Source organism: Nesoenas mayeri, assembly GCF_963082525.1.
Source record: "Nesoenas mayeri genome assembly, chromosome: Z".
Taxonomy (NCBI): Eukaryota; Metazoa; Chordata; class Aves; order Columbiformes; family Columbidae; genus Nesoenas; species Nesoenas mayeri.
The window spans coordinates 21,668,863-21,683,675 of record NC_137542.1 but is presented as its reverse complement, the minus strand read 5'-3'; the positions used below and the strand labels follow the sequence as shown (position 1 = coordinate 21,683,675).

General features: G+C 35.9%; 1 protein-coding gene across 15 annotated transcripts in view; it reads left to right on the top strand.

Moving 5' to 3' along the window:
- Window positions 1-14,813, top strand: part of JAK2 (Janus kinase 2) — a 93,342-nt gene that overhangs the window by 40,283 nt on the left and 38,246 nt on the right. For all 15 annotated transcript variants that reach the window (XM_080362708.1, XM_080362702.1, XM_080362705.1 and 12 more), the window contains 4 exons: window positions 3,514-3,764; window positions 12,848-12,971; window positions 13,742-13,859; window positions 14,399-14,544. In XM_080362708.1, the coding sequence (XP_080218834.1) occupies window positions 3,545-3,764; window positions 12,848-12,971; window positions 13,742-13,859; window positions 14,399-14,544 (608 nt within the window). In that variant the 5' untranslated portion in view covers window positions 3,514-3,544. The remainder of the gene's footprint in view (window positions 1-3,513; window positions 3,765-12,847; window positions 12,972-13,741; window positions 13,860-14,398; window positions 14,545-14,813) is intronic.

Here is a 14,813-nt window from a genome sequence, read left to right as displayed (position 1 = left end):
TAACTCACATACAAAAGTCCCATTCTGGCTAAATTACATGCTTTTATTTAGCTATGGGAATTAGTTACATGAACGTTTACATTCTTTACACAAACACAGAAATTCTTTTGAATTACATTATGTTAACAAATCTGTATACCTCAGAAAAAGATACTCACATGTGTTCTGCAAACAGGTAGATGAATGCCTCACAGTACATTTAGTCTCAGATTGCTCAGCTATGATTACAGTCAGAAGAATAGGTCATATTTTAAATATTCTGGATGAACAGCAATTAAATTTTGTTGCCATGTTTAATATCTCTGTTGTGCTGATGCAGTGGTCTCTGGATGGAGCAAAGAAGGGAAAACCAAGTGTGTTCAGTTGGAGACTTTTCTGTTAAGAAATACAGGTTAAAGCAATTTTGTTAATGATGAGCTCTTTCACACCACTGCTGAATAGTGACCGTGTGTTTCAGTTACTGCATCTGTGAGGCTGTGTCCATAGAACTGGTTTACTTCAATGTATAGGACAGTCCCTTCCAATCCCTAACATTCTGTGAGATGTGATTTCTATTTTTCAGTGAAGAAACTAAAGATTTCTTGCTTTGACTTGTTCTGTTTTGTTAGCACTTAAGCATAAAAGACAAACTTGAAACCTGAAAATTATTTAGGTTGAAGTGGTGACATAATTATACAAATAGTATCTTTAGAGATTTTTCACATTGTCCCGTGGAACCTTTGAAATTATTGCAACAAAAATAGCAGAGTATTTGGTTACAGTGTTTACTTTGCATTTTTTTACTGCATTTTGTTGATATTTCACATTCTTAGCTATAGTTAAGCAAAGTTCTCTTCGTGGTTTATGGACTCTTTATATAGAAGAGAATGATGAGGTTTTTTTTTAATGGCGAATGTGTTTGTAAATGAGCTTTATGAAGGAGGGGTAGGCACAGGTATGTCTGTTTAGTTCACTGTTGAAATTGGCTAGTTTTTCATTTAGTTGTATAAACAATATTTCTCCATTCATTGTTGGATAGACATAATACAAAGAGACCAAAATGAAAGGATCTGTCAGTTCAGGTGAAGGTTTATATTCAACAGAGGGTTAGTATTAGAGTATTTTAGAAAAAACACTGTAGTTATGGAAGAAGGCTTCCACTGGTGATTAAAGCTATGAATGTTTTGTATAAGCAAGTGATAGAACAGAAACATTAGATCTTACTTATTGTTGACAAGGGTAGTGAGAAATCTTTAAAAGATGATGTTTCTACTGATGAGGTGGCTATTTTCTTCTAAGACACATGAATTCCTTGATGAGTTAAGAGAAATGCTTTTTTTTTTCCTTAGTTGAACGCTTGTTACCTGTGTGCTGCCTTTGCAGCTGAAAGCACAAATATTCTCATTTAAAGGTGGTTGGGACTATGAACGAAGCATAGGGAATCCACATGCCCCACTAGATCAGGACCCAGCAAGTGTAGTGAGTGAACTTGGACCTTCAAATTCAGGTTTGTATGTCTGTAATACACTGGCTCTTTGCATTGCTTAGTTTGGGAAATAAAATGATGCTCCTTTCTCTTGGTGGTGGTGTCTTTACTTTTTTTTTCTCCCTAGAATCACCATCATGGTAGCATCGATTTATCATCCTGTACTCTTAACTGAATATTTTTGTCTGTCACATAGCACACTAAGTTAATATTTTTCTCCTTTAAGATGTTTACCCTTTTTTTCTGCTGACTTAAATGTTGCAATCCATTTTTGTAGCACAAGTCAGCTTCAGCCCACATAAATGTATAGTTATACACTTATCTTTTCCTCAGTAATTGTAATTAGTAGAAGATTTTTAAAAAATCATGTTCCAAACAGCTCTTTTATGATAAAGCAACAGAGTTCAATATAAACAAAATCTGTTGAAAATGGCACTTTAAGAATGTAATATGCCTATGCAAAACAATAAATATATTTTTAAGTTAAATAGTAGCATTTTCATATTGAATATCTTTATTAACTGTTCAGTGTCTTCAACATACAGTGGGATCGCATGCACCCTCAGCAAGTTTGCAGATGACACCGAGCTGAGTGGTGCAGCTGATGGGCTTGAGGGGCAGGATGCCATCCAGAGGGCACCTTGACAGGCTTGAGAAAAGGGCCCATGAGAACCTCATGAGGTTCAACGAGGCCAAGTGCAAGGTCTTGCACATGGGTTGGAGCAATCTGCAGTATCAGTACTGGCTGGCGGATGAAGGGATTGAGAACAGGCCTGCTAAGAAGGACTTGGGGACACTGGTGGATGAAAAATGTGCGCTTGCAGCTCAGAAAGCCAGTTCTATCCCATAAAAAGAAGCATGGCCAGAAGGTCAAGGGCTGTGTTCACCTCCTCTACTTTGCTCTTCTGACATCCTACTCAGAGTCCTTTGTCTGGCTCTGGGCTCCCCAGCACAAGGAAGATCTGGACCAGTTAGAACAAGTCCAGAGGAGGGCCACAAAAATAATCAAGAGTGCTGGAAGAAGAAAGGCTTAGAGCTGGGGTTGTTCAGCTTGGAGAAAAGAAAGCCCTGGGGAGATTTTATTGAGCTCCAAACCATTCTATGATTGTAAAAAAAAAAAAAAAAAAATCAAACCTTTATAACTGGTGTCTTGTTTAGACCTATTCTGCATTTTCAAAATATGAATTGCTGAATTGCAGGTGGTAGTTACTTGGAATAAGTTTTAGTAAAGGCAGACCTTGTAGACTGTGGTGGAAGCTTTTATCATAAGCATGAATTATACTGATTAAAATTATAGTGGAGTCACAGAAAAGCGAAGACGTTCTTTGATTGGCTTGTGCAGTATGTTGTCAATCTCCTTTTTTTTTTATTTACATTATTAAATATACCTGTGGCTATGTATTGAATCATTAGTTTCTTTTAAAAAAAATACATTTATCAGATAGTATTTTTAGCTCAAGTTCCTTATGAATAGACTTAAATAGTCTGGAAGAAAGTGGTCTTGGAAGTCCTCCTGTTCACAGCTACAAAACAAGTCTGCTTACGTAGAGTCTCAATTCAGCATGTTTTAAGTGTCTACTTAAGACTAAAACTCAGCTGAAAGGTGCTATTCTGATCCTTCTCTTCATCAGTGCTGGTTTGTGACCTAGCTAGTTGTTTCATCTTCTAAGTTCTCAGTGAAATCTTTGCATTTAAACAGCAAATATAATGAGTTGCACAGATGTAAAGGGATTATTTTGGCTTTCAGGTTTACCTAGCGAGTTTCAACTGGACAGGTGAGCACACACTGTGTAAAATCCAGTGAGCGGTGATAAATCCTCTAGTTTTACTCCCAATTAATGTCTTTGGTTTTCCCGTCATAGTGTCTGTTATATTTCAGAGTAAGGCCATGTAGTAAATCAAAGAGAAACACAACTTTTAGTAAACTTTCTAAGTCATTCTCTTGTCCTCAGTTTTTCCTTTAGCAGAATGTTACTATCATTACATAAGAGTATTACAAGCAAAAGCAAATAAAGTTAATCAAGAAGTACTTCTTAAATTTCTTTTAGGCAAGTGTTCTGAACAGAACCAAAACGAAGAATGGCCTGTCTTACAATGACAAATATGGAAGGTCCAGCAACTTCTACTGTCAACCAAAATGGTGACATCCGTGGGAATACCAGTGCACCCAAGCAGACAGAACCATTGCTTCAGGTGTACCTTTATTATTCTCCTGGGAAGACAGGAGAAGATTACCTTCAGTTTCCAGCTGGAGAATATGTTGCAGAAGAAATTTGTGCTATTGCCTGTAAAGCCTGCGGTAAGTATGTACATAGTGCTTTTCCTAAAGAAGGAGTGAAATTCAGCCTAATGCAAGAAATAATCAAGAGCTTATAAAAATGGTGACATTTTAACTGAAATGCTAATCTCTCTGTACTTTCGGAAGTAATCAGTTTCAGAAGTAATTAGCATCAGGCTGCAAAACACTTCCTCTTGAAATGGTTGTGAAACTGAGATTACTATCAGGTGGCTGCCATCTTCTTTCAAATAATTTGAGGGTATACTAACCTTTATCTGGAAATCTTCTTTCATTGAGCTGAGATGTAGTTTGGATAGTTATACCACAGCAGAAGCTGGAAATAGCTTGAGTTACTTTTTGATGCAACCCTGCAAAACATCTGTCCTGGAAGTTATGTGTATAGCATATACTATACACATACACACTTCGTCACTTTGCAGATGGAAACTGTTCTGTTAGATATAACTTGACTGCTTGTGTGTGTGTGTGGTTAGTGCTTTTCATAATAGTTTAGGAAATAAAGTAAGTAAATTACAGGGTGGTATATTTAAAATAAATAAATAAAATATGTTTATGTTTAAGAATGCCTTTGAATTGTTACATTTACCCAGAGTTTAACAAGAACAGGTGCTGAGGCCCATAGTAAAGTAATTCAAGAGTGCGTTTTGTGCATGTGACTTTCTTTCATTGCAAAAGTAGGTTGAATTTGTGAGTAAAAATTAATTCCAATAAACTCAGATATTAAAGTGACTGTCTTTTTATTCCTCATGCACATGTGCACACATACGTATGTTCACAGAGTATCTCCATAACTTCTTTTAGGCTGTAAATGGTACAAGGCTGGATTTGTCTTTCAGCTTTCCAAGTACAAATTTGCATTTCAGGTGCAAATGAATTTAAAATAAAGGCCTGTAATTCCCAATCTATCTTTTCCAGTGGGTCACAAATGTGAAGCTGCTGACTCTGATGCTATGTTTTATTGTGTCCAAACATCTTATACTTTTGTGATTTTTGTCTTTTGATTGCTATTCTGTTTCTAAATATGATTTTTATGACTTCTGGGAGGATCTGTCAGTTTTATTCTGTGCTGTTGAATGTCTTGTACTGACTGAATTGCATGCTGTGAGTTTGCAGTCTGCTTGTATATGCTATCTTCACAATGATTCTTCTGGATTTAAGCCCTATTGTTCCTTGGAGTTCTTTAGGTGTGGCAGAGCCTGACTAAGAATCTGAGTTCATAGAGTTGCTCTTCCTGTAGTGTGAGAACTTTAGTCAAATAAGCACGTGTAATGAGTTCAGCAGAAGCACTTCCTGGGATTAATTCTGAGAGACCGTGAGGAAGTGGTATTTTAAAGTTTGCGAAGTTTCAGCTGTGTGAGATTCCACTGCTCTAATGATGCGGTAGGTCCCAGTTTGACAGATGAACCTGGGAGTGTTCTTGAAGTTAAGGTATCTTTTGGATGGTGACTCAAATCAAGATAATACAGGTATCTTCCACTGTGTCCCCAAGGTTCTATAGTATTTTTCTTCCAGTTGAAGAAAAAAAGTTGTCTCCCCACTTTAGAAAACATGCCTGTACTAATTTCTGTAATAACAGTGGATTTCTTCACATTGGTGCCCATTTTTGGGGGGCTTCAGTCTTGTCTCGTGTTACATTTGTCAATTTAGTTCAGGCCCTCAGGTGCAGCATCTAAAGTTGTATAAGGCTAGTGGGCGGGGAGGTTCTTCACTTTCGGAATGTTGAAGTGGTATTGAATTTTTATATTAGACAATAGTTATATATTTTTAATGGAAATAAATAGTTGTAGTCACTGAGGTTATTGCCGAGGGAATGAAGTAGAGAACAGTTTTACTAGCTAGTGGTGGGAAAAATGCTTTAACTTAGATATGGATGTACCAACTTGCCAGAATATTAAACTGATGAGGGCTTGTATCCATCATATTCAGAATGTTTAAAATAACATGGTCTTTGAAAGAATATACATACAATGATACACATCAACCATGCAATCATGCAATCAGGTACCTTGCTTCCTTTGCTTTATATCTGACCTTTTTTTTTTTTGTGATGGGAGAAGAACATGTCATTTACACACAAATTTTTCAGTTATTCTTCTAATGCATCGGTTAGTTAAAGCTCACCTTCCAGAAAATCTCCCAGCCTCGTCTGAATTCATGGGAATAGTAGCTACCTTGGTGGTTTAGTTAGCTGTTGTTATTGTTACTGCTGGTCTGTCCATTTTTTCCTTCCCTTTTCTCTGGTTTGAATTTTCTTTGCTTCAGTTTTCAGATGTTTGTTCAAGTTGTTTTTCTTCTCCTTTCCTCATCACCAGCCCTAGAGAGATATTTATGTGCCATAATCAAATTATCTTTACATTTTCTTTTTGGTAAAACTTAACCTGATTTATTTATTTAGCTTGAATGTCATAATTATTTTAATTTTTTTTACGTCTTCTGCAGTTTCACAGGAAAATGTGCAGCCCAGGCCATGTATGATATTCTTGTCATGCACATTACCAACATAAAAAGTTCAATTCCTGCTAACCCACAAATCCGATTAGTATCCCATTACATCATCTGAAAGACTTCATACTCTATTCCTTGTTTTGTCAGACCTTACAAATATTCTCATTTCTTTCTAAATTGGTAGAAAAGGCAGAAATTGCTTCAGTTTTTTGTTCTTAGTTATTAGTTCTTAAATAATGAGGTGCCACTTATTTTCTCTTTTTTGTAGGAGGTTTTACGGTTGCGTGATGGAACACACAGGTCTGCAAAGCCTGTGCAGTTAAACAATGTCTGTGTTGGCAAGACTCTTCTTTTGGGAGTTAGCTATGAATCAGAATGCTTCATAAAGAGAGTGGTTCAGGTAGTAGACATATCCAAAGTGTAGCAGACTTGGTTATTGTTAATGAACTTGCTCCATACTCTGAGCAATTGTGAGATCTCGTTACATCAAAGTACCACTGTTAGTTACTGGCGGCAAGCAGGACTGAATCCAGGCAAACATCAGGAGTCACAGTCTTGGTGTGTACCTTTTACACTGTTCAAACAATTGAAGGTTTTCCAGTCTGTGCTGACTTTAGTTCTGTTGTATATGCCATGTACTGGCTGTACAAAATTTAGTCTGGCTAAATATTTATGTAGTTGCATGCCAGCTTGAGGCATGCATGCAGAAGCTAAGCCTTTTCTTATTTTATTTAAAAATAAATTTATGGTTTTGGAAAAACATAATAAATGTGATTTATTTATTTTTTTTTCCTTAATATGGAAAACTGCCTGAGCAGGAAACTGTCACATTTTCTAAACAGAAATGCAAAAATAAATTAAGAGTAATGAAATTAATGGTTTGGCTATTGTATGTTAACTAGTAATTTTTTTACACAACAATTATAATACAATTGTCACACCAAAATCAAGGGAAATCTTTGCTCTTAGCCTAAGATAAAAAGTGGAACAAGCTGATGGTGCAAATAAAATCTGACAGTCAAAGTGTTCTAGAGGTTAGAGAATCATTGTGTTAGTTGTATCTTCTAAATTCAGTATTACAGACTTGTTTTCCCAAATCATGATCTTAAACCCTTTCATTTTCTCCCCTCTCAAATAATCTTGAATGAAATTTCTCTTTGAAGCTGTTTTTAATGTGTTTACATTCATTTTATACAAATACCAAGCAACCACAGACATTTGAACACAAGTAGCAGTAATGGTTCATGAAAGCCACCGGGGTTGATATGAGATAGTGATGACGTAAGCTTGATGTGATACTTAACAGAATAAATAAGTGTGGTCATTTACAGAATATCTATAAACTTTGTTTATCATTTTAATTTTTCTAGAAGTGTAAATTATGAAAAACTTTAGAAGTCTGTTTAAAAATTAGCAGGTGTAACTGAAAATAACGTTAACTGAGTTTGGATGTGGTGTACGTAAACCAGATGCAGACTATTGGAAACAATTGAAGTCTTTGAATTTGAATCTTGGATGTATTTATTTGTATACAGAAAGAAGGATATTTTGTATACTATGTTATAGCTATGCTATACAAATAATTTTGCAATAAGATGCTGCTCCATCTCTTGTAAATGGATATAAGAGTTTTTAACATCAGATAAAGCAAATGAAAAACAAACCAAAAAAGCAAACCAAAACAAACGAACAAAAACCAACCAAACAAAAACCACACCACAACCACAAAACTGTGGACTGTAACTTACCCAAATAATACATTATACACAAGACCAGTATTACATGGAAAAATAGTTTTCTTTTGATTTTTAGACTAACGCTTTGTTGATTTATTCCATTGGCTGAATTATACGGGTAAAAAGAATACATGCCTTACTTGTATAATCCAGATTGTTGCTGGATTGCAGTTCACAACGTGAAGATATTTTTATATTATACTAGGCAAGTGAGTTTGTAACTCACAGTTAATATAGTTACTGTTATAAACAAAGCATTGCTTTAGTGTTAGCCACATAAATTTGTGCCATGTTCTTGATTAGTATTAAAGTGTGCAGAGCTAGCTACTTTAAATAGGACACTGAAAAGTGTCTGGGCAAAGTCAACCAAGGAATATAGTTTTCGTTGGTGTCTTGCAGGTCTGCTATGGCTTTTCCCCCAGGTGTATGTGAATCCTAAATTTCTCTAGGACATATTTGACTTATTAATCTACTTTCTGACGTGCTTTTGTTCTGATTTCCTTCCTCTCCTTCTTTTTAGGATCATTAAACCCTGAAATCGTAACTTTTTAATGGAATCAGAATCCTGAGTGGGAACCGTTTTGATAATCCTGTCTGTGTTGCTGAGTTACTGGCAGCTAGCAGTTGACAAAAGACCTTGAATTTGTTAATGTCTATGTGTCTGTGTTTGTCTGTTTTTAATATTGAGATTCAGAAACTCCATGCAGGAATGTTTTCATTCTCACCCAATCTGCAAATAGATTCCATGGTATTTTCAAAACATTTAATGTGACTAAGCACTCACAGTGTCTGCACTCAATTAAACATTTTCAAGGGCGTCACTGTATTGCCTGATGTGATGGTCGTCATGATCTATAGTACCTCTTTGCTTGCATGATTCAGAAGAGTTTCCTTGTTAGTGGCTAGAGAATTTTAAGCAGATTTGTCCGTAATACGCTGAATTCTCAAATTTCACATGACTCCGAGTTATAATTGATTGTAACTGCCCATTGTGGGTTTTGGATTTTGTTGTTGTTGGTTTTGTTTGTTTGTTGTTGTTCTGATTTGTTGTTGTCGTTGTTCAGGGGGGTGTGGGTTTTGTTTTGTTTTGAGTTAAGTGATAGCCTTCCTTGAGAATCTGCACACAACACCCCTCCTCCCTCCCAAGGTGAGGGATGGATTAGGCAGAACTCTGGGCAATTCTGTTTTGCTGGGAAAGGAAACATGTCTTTTAATTAACTATTCAGAAAATATTTTGTTGGCAGGATAGCAATACTGAATGTGGTGTCAGAGTTGATAAGCCTCCAGTTTGTATGAAAGATGAGGATAAGATTTTATTTTATGTAAGAAAAGCCAAGCAATTTTCTGCCTGGTATGTGCAAGGCTTCTTAAGTTTTAGGTAGTTTACTTGACAGTTGTGTGTGAGAATTGTCTAATGTTTGTATTGGACTTTGAAAGTTAGAGATTTTTAAAATGTTTCAATAATTAATTCCATGTAACTAATTGCTTTCATCTGTATATGTCCAGTAATTTACTAATATGCTTGAATTGACAGTTTCATGAGACCCTTGTTTCTACTGTAGACTGTGCATGGCTTCCACATTTCATTGTGGTGTCATGGCTTTTTGTGATTTACAGTTTTGGGGTTTTATTTTTTCTTTACAGATGGTCAATACTAATGAAAACATACTGTATATGTGAAAGGGTACTTTATGCCAACAAAAGAGGAAATACAGAAAAACTATGTTTCCTTAGCTGCTTCAGGGTGAATGAAGTAGCATGACTTGTCTCTATGTGGAGTTTTAAAATCATAATGAGGAAAGGAAAAAAACTGCTACGCAAATCATTATTTTTGGTTTTTATACTGAAGGTAGAAGTTTGAGAAGTAAACTTCTGCTGTGTTACAGCCTTTCATGATGTTACTTGACAATCTGTGTAGTATGATAAGGATCCTTTCATTAGCCTTACAAAGTACTTGCCAAGAGATAGTCAAGTTTTGTCTTGCAGAAGTCCAGAGAATTTATTTAACAGCCCTTTGTCTGAGTCATTATCTCCTCTTCTAATTAATCATTGATTGGTAGCACGATTAGTGCTGTACAGAAGTCTAGTACCTGTTGTGAACAACTTTTTTGATTTTACTTGTTTTAAAAATACATTTCTCAGGAGTTTTCACTATTATTGACATGTCTAGGCTTCATCAAAAGTCTTTGATTTCCCAACTGCACATGCTTCCTCCTCCCACCCCGAGCCTTTTGGTTTTCATTGTTTTTGGAGAAAACACTTACATATTGCAGTTATCATTCACTTGAAAAGTCCCTGCAATTAATAGTCCTGGTAAGAATTACATGAGCAGAGATGTTTCTGGCTTCTCTGCTTTCGTCAGATATTTGTGGACAATTTTCAAGACTGTAGTATGGAGATTTGCTCTATTTGTACAATCACTTTTTCAAGTGTAGCAATATTCTGGCACAAATGCATAATTCTTAAGGGGGAGGAAAAAAAAATATAAAAAAAAGTGTAACTCCTTTTATTGAAAAACATGATCTATATGTCATTGAGCACTGACAGTGAAAGGTACAAGTTACCATTCAGAATTGTAAATGTTAAAGTATGAGAGATGAATGAGTGCACAGTTTACTTTTCCTGCACAGGAAGACAGCAAAGAGGATTATTTTTGGCGTTTGGTTGGTTGGTTGGTTTTTGTTAATGCCAGCATTTCTGATTTGTAGAGGGAATTCCAAAGTCACATTCCTTGCTGAGCTAATGTTTCTTTTCAGAATGGCAATGATATGATCTGGACTGAAATATCTGTGGGATTTTTTTTGTTTTGTTGGTTTGTTTTGGTTATTTTTTTGAGAGATTACGGTGTCTGTAATATATTTGGTACATTATAGCTTAGCATTTTAATGTAAGAATACGACGTGGAAGTTTTTTCTTGTTCAGCGTGTTTTACATGAGGTTGTTGATAGTTACCAGAAATGTATTAGTGAGACTGGGTAAATATTCAGTATTGCCTTGAATGTTGTTGAGCATCTGGCTAGGATCCTGAAATGGGTTGGTGATTCGCATGCATTACACTGTAATCGATCTGAAATTATTTGGGGTGCTACACAGCTTTAAGACCGATACATCAGTTGTAACTGCTTCATAGACAACTAGTCTGTAATGTAGCCTAGATGTGATCCCTATTCACACATCAAATGAGAACCATACTTTGTTGCATGGGATAGATTTTTTTTTGAACTCCATAAAATGGAGTTAATTTGATATTTCTCAAATCTCTGATGGCTCAAGTGTATCTTACTGCACCACAGATTTGCAGTATCTAAGTTTACAGCCAGTCCTTCAGTTACTAATCTCTTTAGGGTTATTCCTTTGGGGATTTTGTTTAGTTTTAGTTTTGGTTTCTGTCTGGTTACTGGACATAATTCTTTCAATTCCTCTGTTTTCCTGTAAATCAATGACTGCTTTTCACTGAAAATCATGTGTGGTTCTGGTGTATTTTGGTGAGCTTTAGTTTAAACAAATCTCAGTTTATTAGTGTGTAGATTTCAGCAGTTTAATCTCATATCTGCACAACAGATTGCCCAACAAGACCTCTTGTTCTTAGCCTTCTTACTGGCTCTCTATACAAAGACAACCTCCATCTTGTGAAACGTTTAAGCTAGTTGTTATTTAAGACTGAATTACTTTTTATTCCACAAATGTGAAGTTCATTAGCTTTTTCAAACCAATTGTCTTACATGCACTTTAGAACTCATGGAAGAAATTTGGGTCTGCCTCCTCCAGTAGTTACGGAGATTTTGTTCTGAACAGAAAGAAGTAAATAAAGTGTTTTTTTTTTTCCTTGTGGTTTCTTGTGTCAATTTCTGTGATTTCCTTCTAAGTCTTCAGGGAGGGCTGTGAGTCGTGTGCCTTTTCCCGGAATTCTTTTATCTACTAATAAAATTTTAATTTACTTTTGTTGTCTTTATGTGTTATTTTTCAGTGTTATCTGCCTTTTTTTTTCCCCAGGGTGTCTTGCTTTAATGTAAACTTGTTTTTCTTTCATAATGACCATAATTTTCATCCTAGTTTCTGACCTCTAGACCAGCATCTCTTTGTGTCTTCCAAACATGTTTGGTAGTGATTGGAAGTTCATCTTTTTGTGCTGTCAATTCTCAGGCATTTAACCTGTTTTCCAAATCATAGCACCAGCACCACATGGATGCATAACATTGCAGCATAGTACAGTGCTGTGGCATCTGTTTTATTTTAGACTGTATTTCAGCTGGAAGCCCCAAAGCCAAATCAAGATTCTGGTGATACTGAGGAGTTCATGCTCAACTGATTTCCATAGTTTGTGATTAAGAAGGATTGCATGTCAGTTCTCATTAAAACAATCCTGAATTGTGGAAGGGGAAAAATATTTTCCAGTTTTGTTTAATTAACAATATGTGTTTCGTTTTGTTCTCCACTGAACTACTAAACCATAAATGGGAGGTGGTTGTCCTAGTCATGATTACTTTCTTTGTATTGTTTTAGTTCTGATTTTTCATTTGTCTAAATCAATGTCTTGATCTGGTTTTGGAAAAGGTTAGGAAAAAGGTACTGTTGTTAGCTGTTACAAAACTGAGAGGATAAGCAGCCATTGTATTAAATATCATTCAGAAAAAGTCTTGTAATCTTAACAGTGAAGGTTACGATAGCAGATGCACACAGTCTGCAGTCAGAGAACATAAAGGAAGAGTGAGAAACAAGCAAAACCAGCCTGCGTGTTATGGGATGATGATTGCAGTGCTATTGACAGTGATTGAGCTGTGCAATGGATAGCTGGAGAACATATCTGCTACTTTTAACTCATGATATGTAATTTTTTAAATAAGGTTGCTCCTTTGTGAAAACAATTTCTTGTAACTGTTTCCTTCTCTATTCTTTCTTCAGGTATCATGCCAGTGTATCATAACATGTTTGCACTCATGGGTGAAGCAGACAGAATGTGGTATCCCCCAAATCACATCTTCCATGTAGATGAAACAACCAGACTCGTCCTAATTTACCGGATAAGGTAATCTAAATCAAATGTTATGGTAAAAGAAAACTATGTGAGAAAACACAGCCAGTAAGATGTTTAGTTGAACCATAGTTTTTCTAAAAAGTTATGGACAGATTGTTGTTGATATCTGGATCAGAGATAGATGAAAGAATCACAGTTTTTTGAGTTGGTTTGAATAACATATTTTTATCAATTGTCTATATGCCATATGTTTGTCATGTCAGATTGAAAAAGCAAACAATAAAAAAATAGCAGAATTAAAAAGAATACTGTTCTTAATAACAATACCTATCACCTCCTCTGTGCTTGCCTATTTGAAATTGATGACAGTTGTGAAATGGAGAGTAATCATCCTGTGTAGTCAGGCAGATGTCTGCAACAGAACCATTTTTCTCAAACCAGATTTTTGAATGTGGACATGTAAGGCTACACTTACAGTTTTCTGTATGTAAAATATTTTGGTTTTTATGTTGCATAATGTGGCCTGAGTGTTTCTTTAAGAACTATCTAAAGGAGCCTAGAAGACTGTAACACAAAATCCTCTATATTGTGACTAGAGAGTATAATTCGGCAGAGGTCCTTGTTCCTACCCGTACTGCTTAAATGTTATAGTACCTTAAGACACCAAGAGCTGGATCCAGAGCCTTCCATCGACTGATCTGGCTTCATATTGGTCCTCCAAACCAATCAGCACTAGTTACATGTCTACGAAAGTGGTTATGTCTGGTATTGGTAAGCTAAAATATCTGTTTATTGACGTTTGCTTAAATATTTCCTAACAGATTTTATTTTCCCCACTGGTATTGCAATGGCACCAACAGAGCATATCGATATGGCATTCTTCGAGGTTCAGAAAGCCCTGTTCTTGATGATACTGTCATGTCTTACCTATTTGCACAGGTATGATCTGCTTCATTATTAATGCAGATTGGTAAAGGTTTTTAGTATTTATTCATTTTCATGTCTTCTGATAGTAACAGTGTAGGCTTCTCTGACAGCTTGAAGCCCAGTTAAAATAAAAATTAAATTCCATGACATATTTTGTATTTGGAGAGATGAAACTCAAATGGCAGTTGTGGGGAGAGCAGTGAGAGTGTCTAGCTCCTTTCTAGTGTGACTACCACGTGGGAAGTCTTGCACTGCAGCTTTCATTTTGGACTGACACAGTGCAGAATAACATCCTCCCCATACAGACCTTTTCGAGATTTGAAATGGCAATAGTTTGAAAAGCATGATGCTAGCTGGTATCCCTTTACAAACATGTGCAGCTTTTTGTGGACAACAAAGGGATTCACTCAGAAGAACGCAGTGTTAAAAACAAGCAAGTGAACAAAGAACACCGAACAAATAAACAAAAAACCCACACACTCCAAAAAACATTAGTTGATGAACAGGAGTGCTACAGTTTTAACTTTTTTTCTGGCATTCTTCTTTCACAGTGGCGAGATGATTTTTTGGATGGATGGGTACAGATGCCTGTTACTCATGAAACACAAGAAGAATGCCTTGGAATGGCTGTTCTGGATATGATGAGAGTGGCCAAAGAAAAGGACCAAACCCCTCTGGCTATTTACAATTCAGTCAGGTGACTCGATACTTCATAATTGTATTGCACCTGTCTGATATCTGAAACAAATATTTTTGCATGTTAGTGTCTTGGAGAAAATGTTCAGCTCTTGACAGTTCATTTATTGTAGCATAATGATTCCATAAACTTACCTATAGTGTAAACTAGAAATTAGTAGAAAGCTTGTATCATGATGGCTATTCATGTTTTTGAGTTCATGTATTTGATTTTGTTAATGAGAGATAAGGCAGCAGCTAGTCATGGTCATGTGGGAAAGGATATCAGCA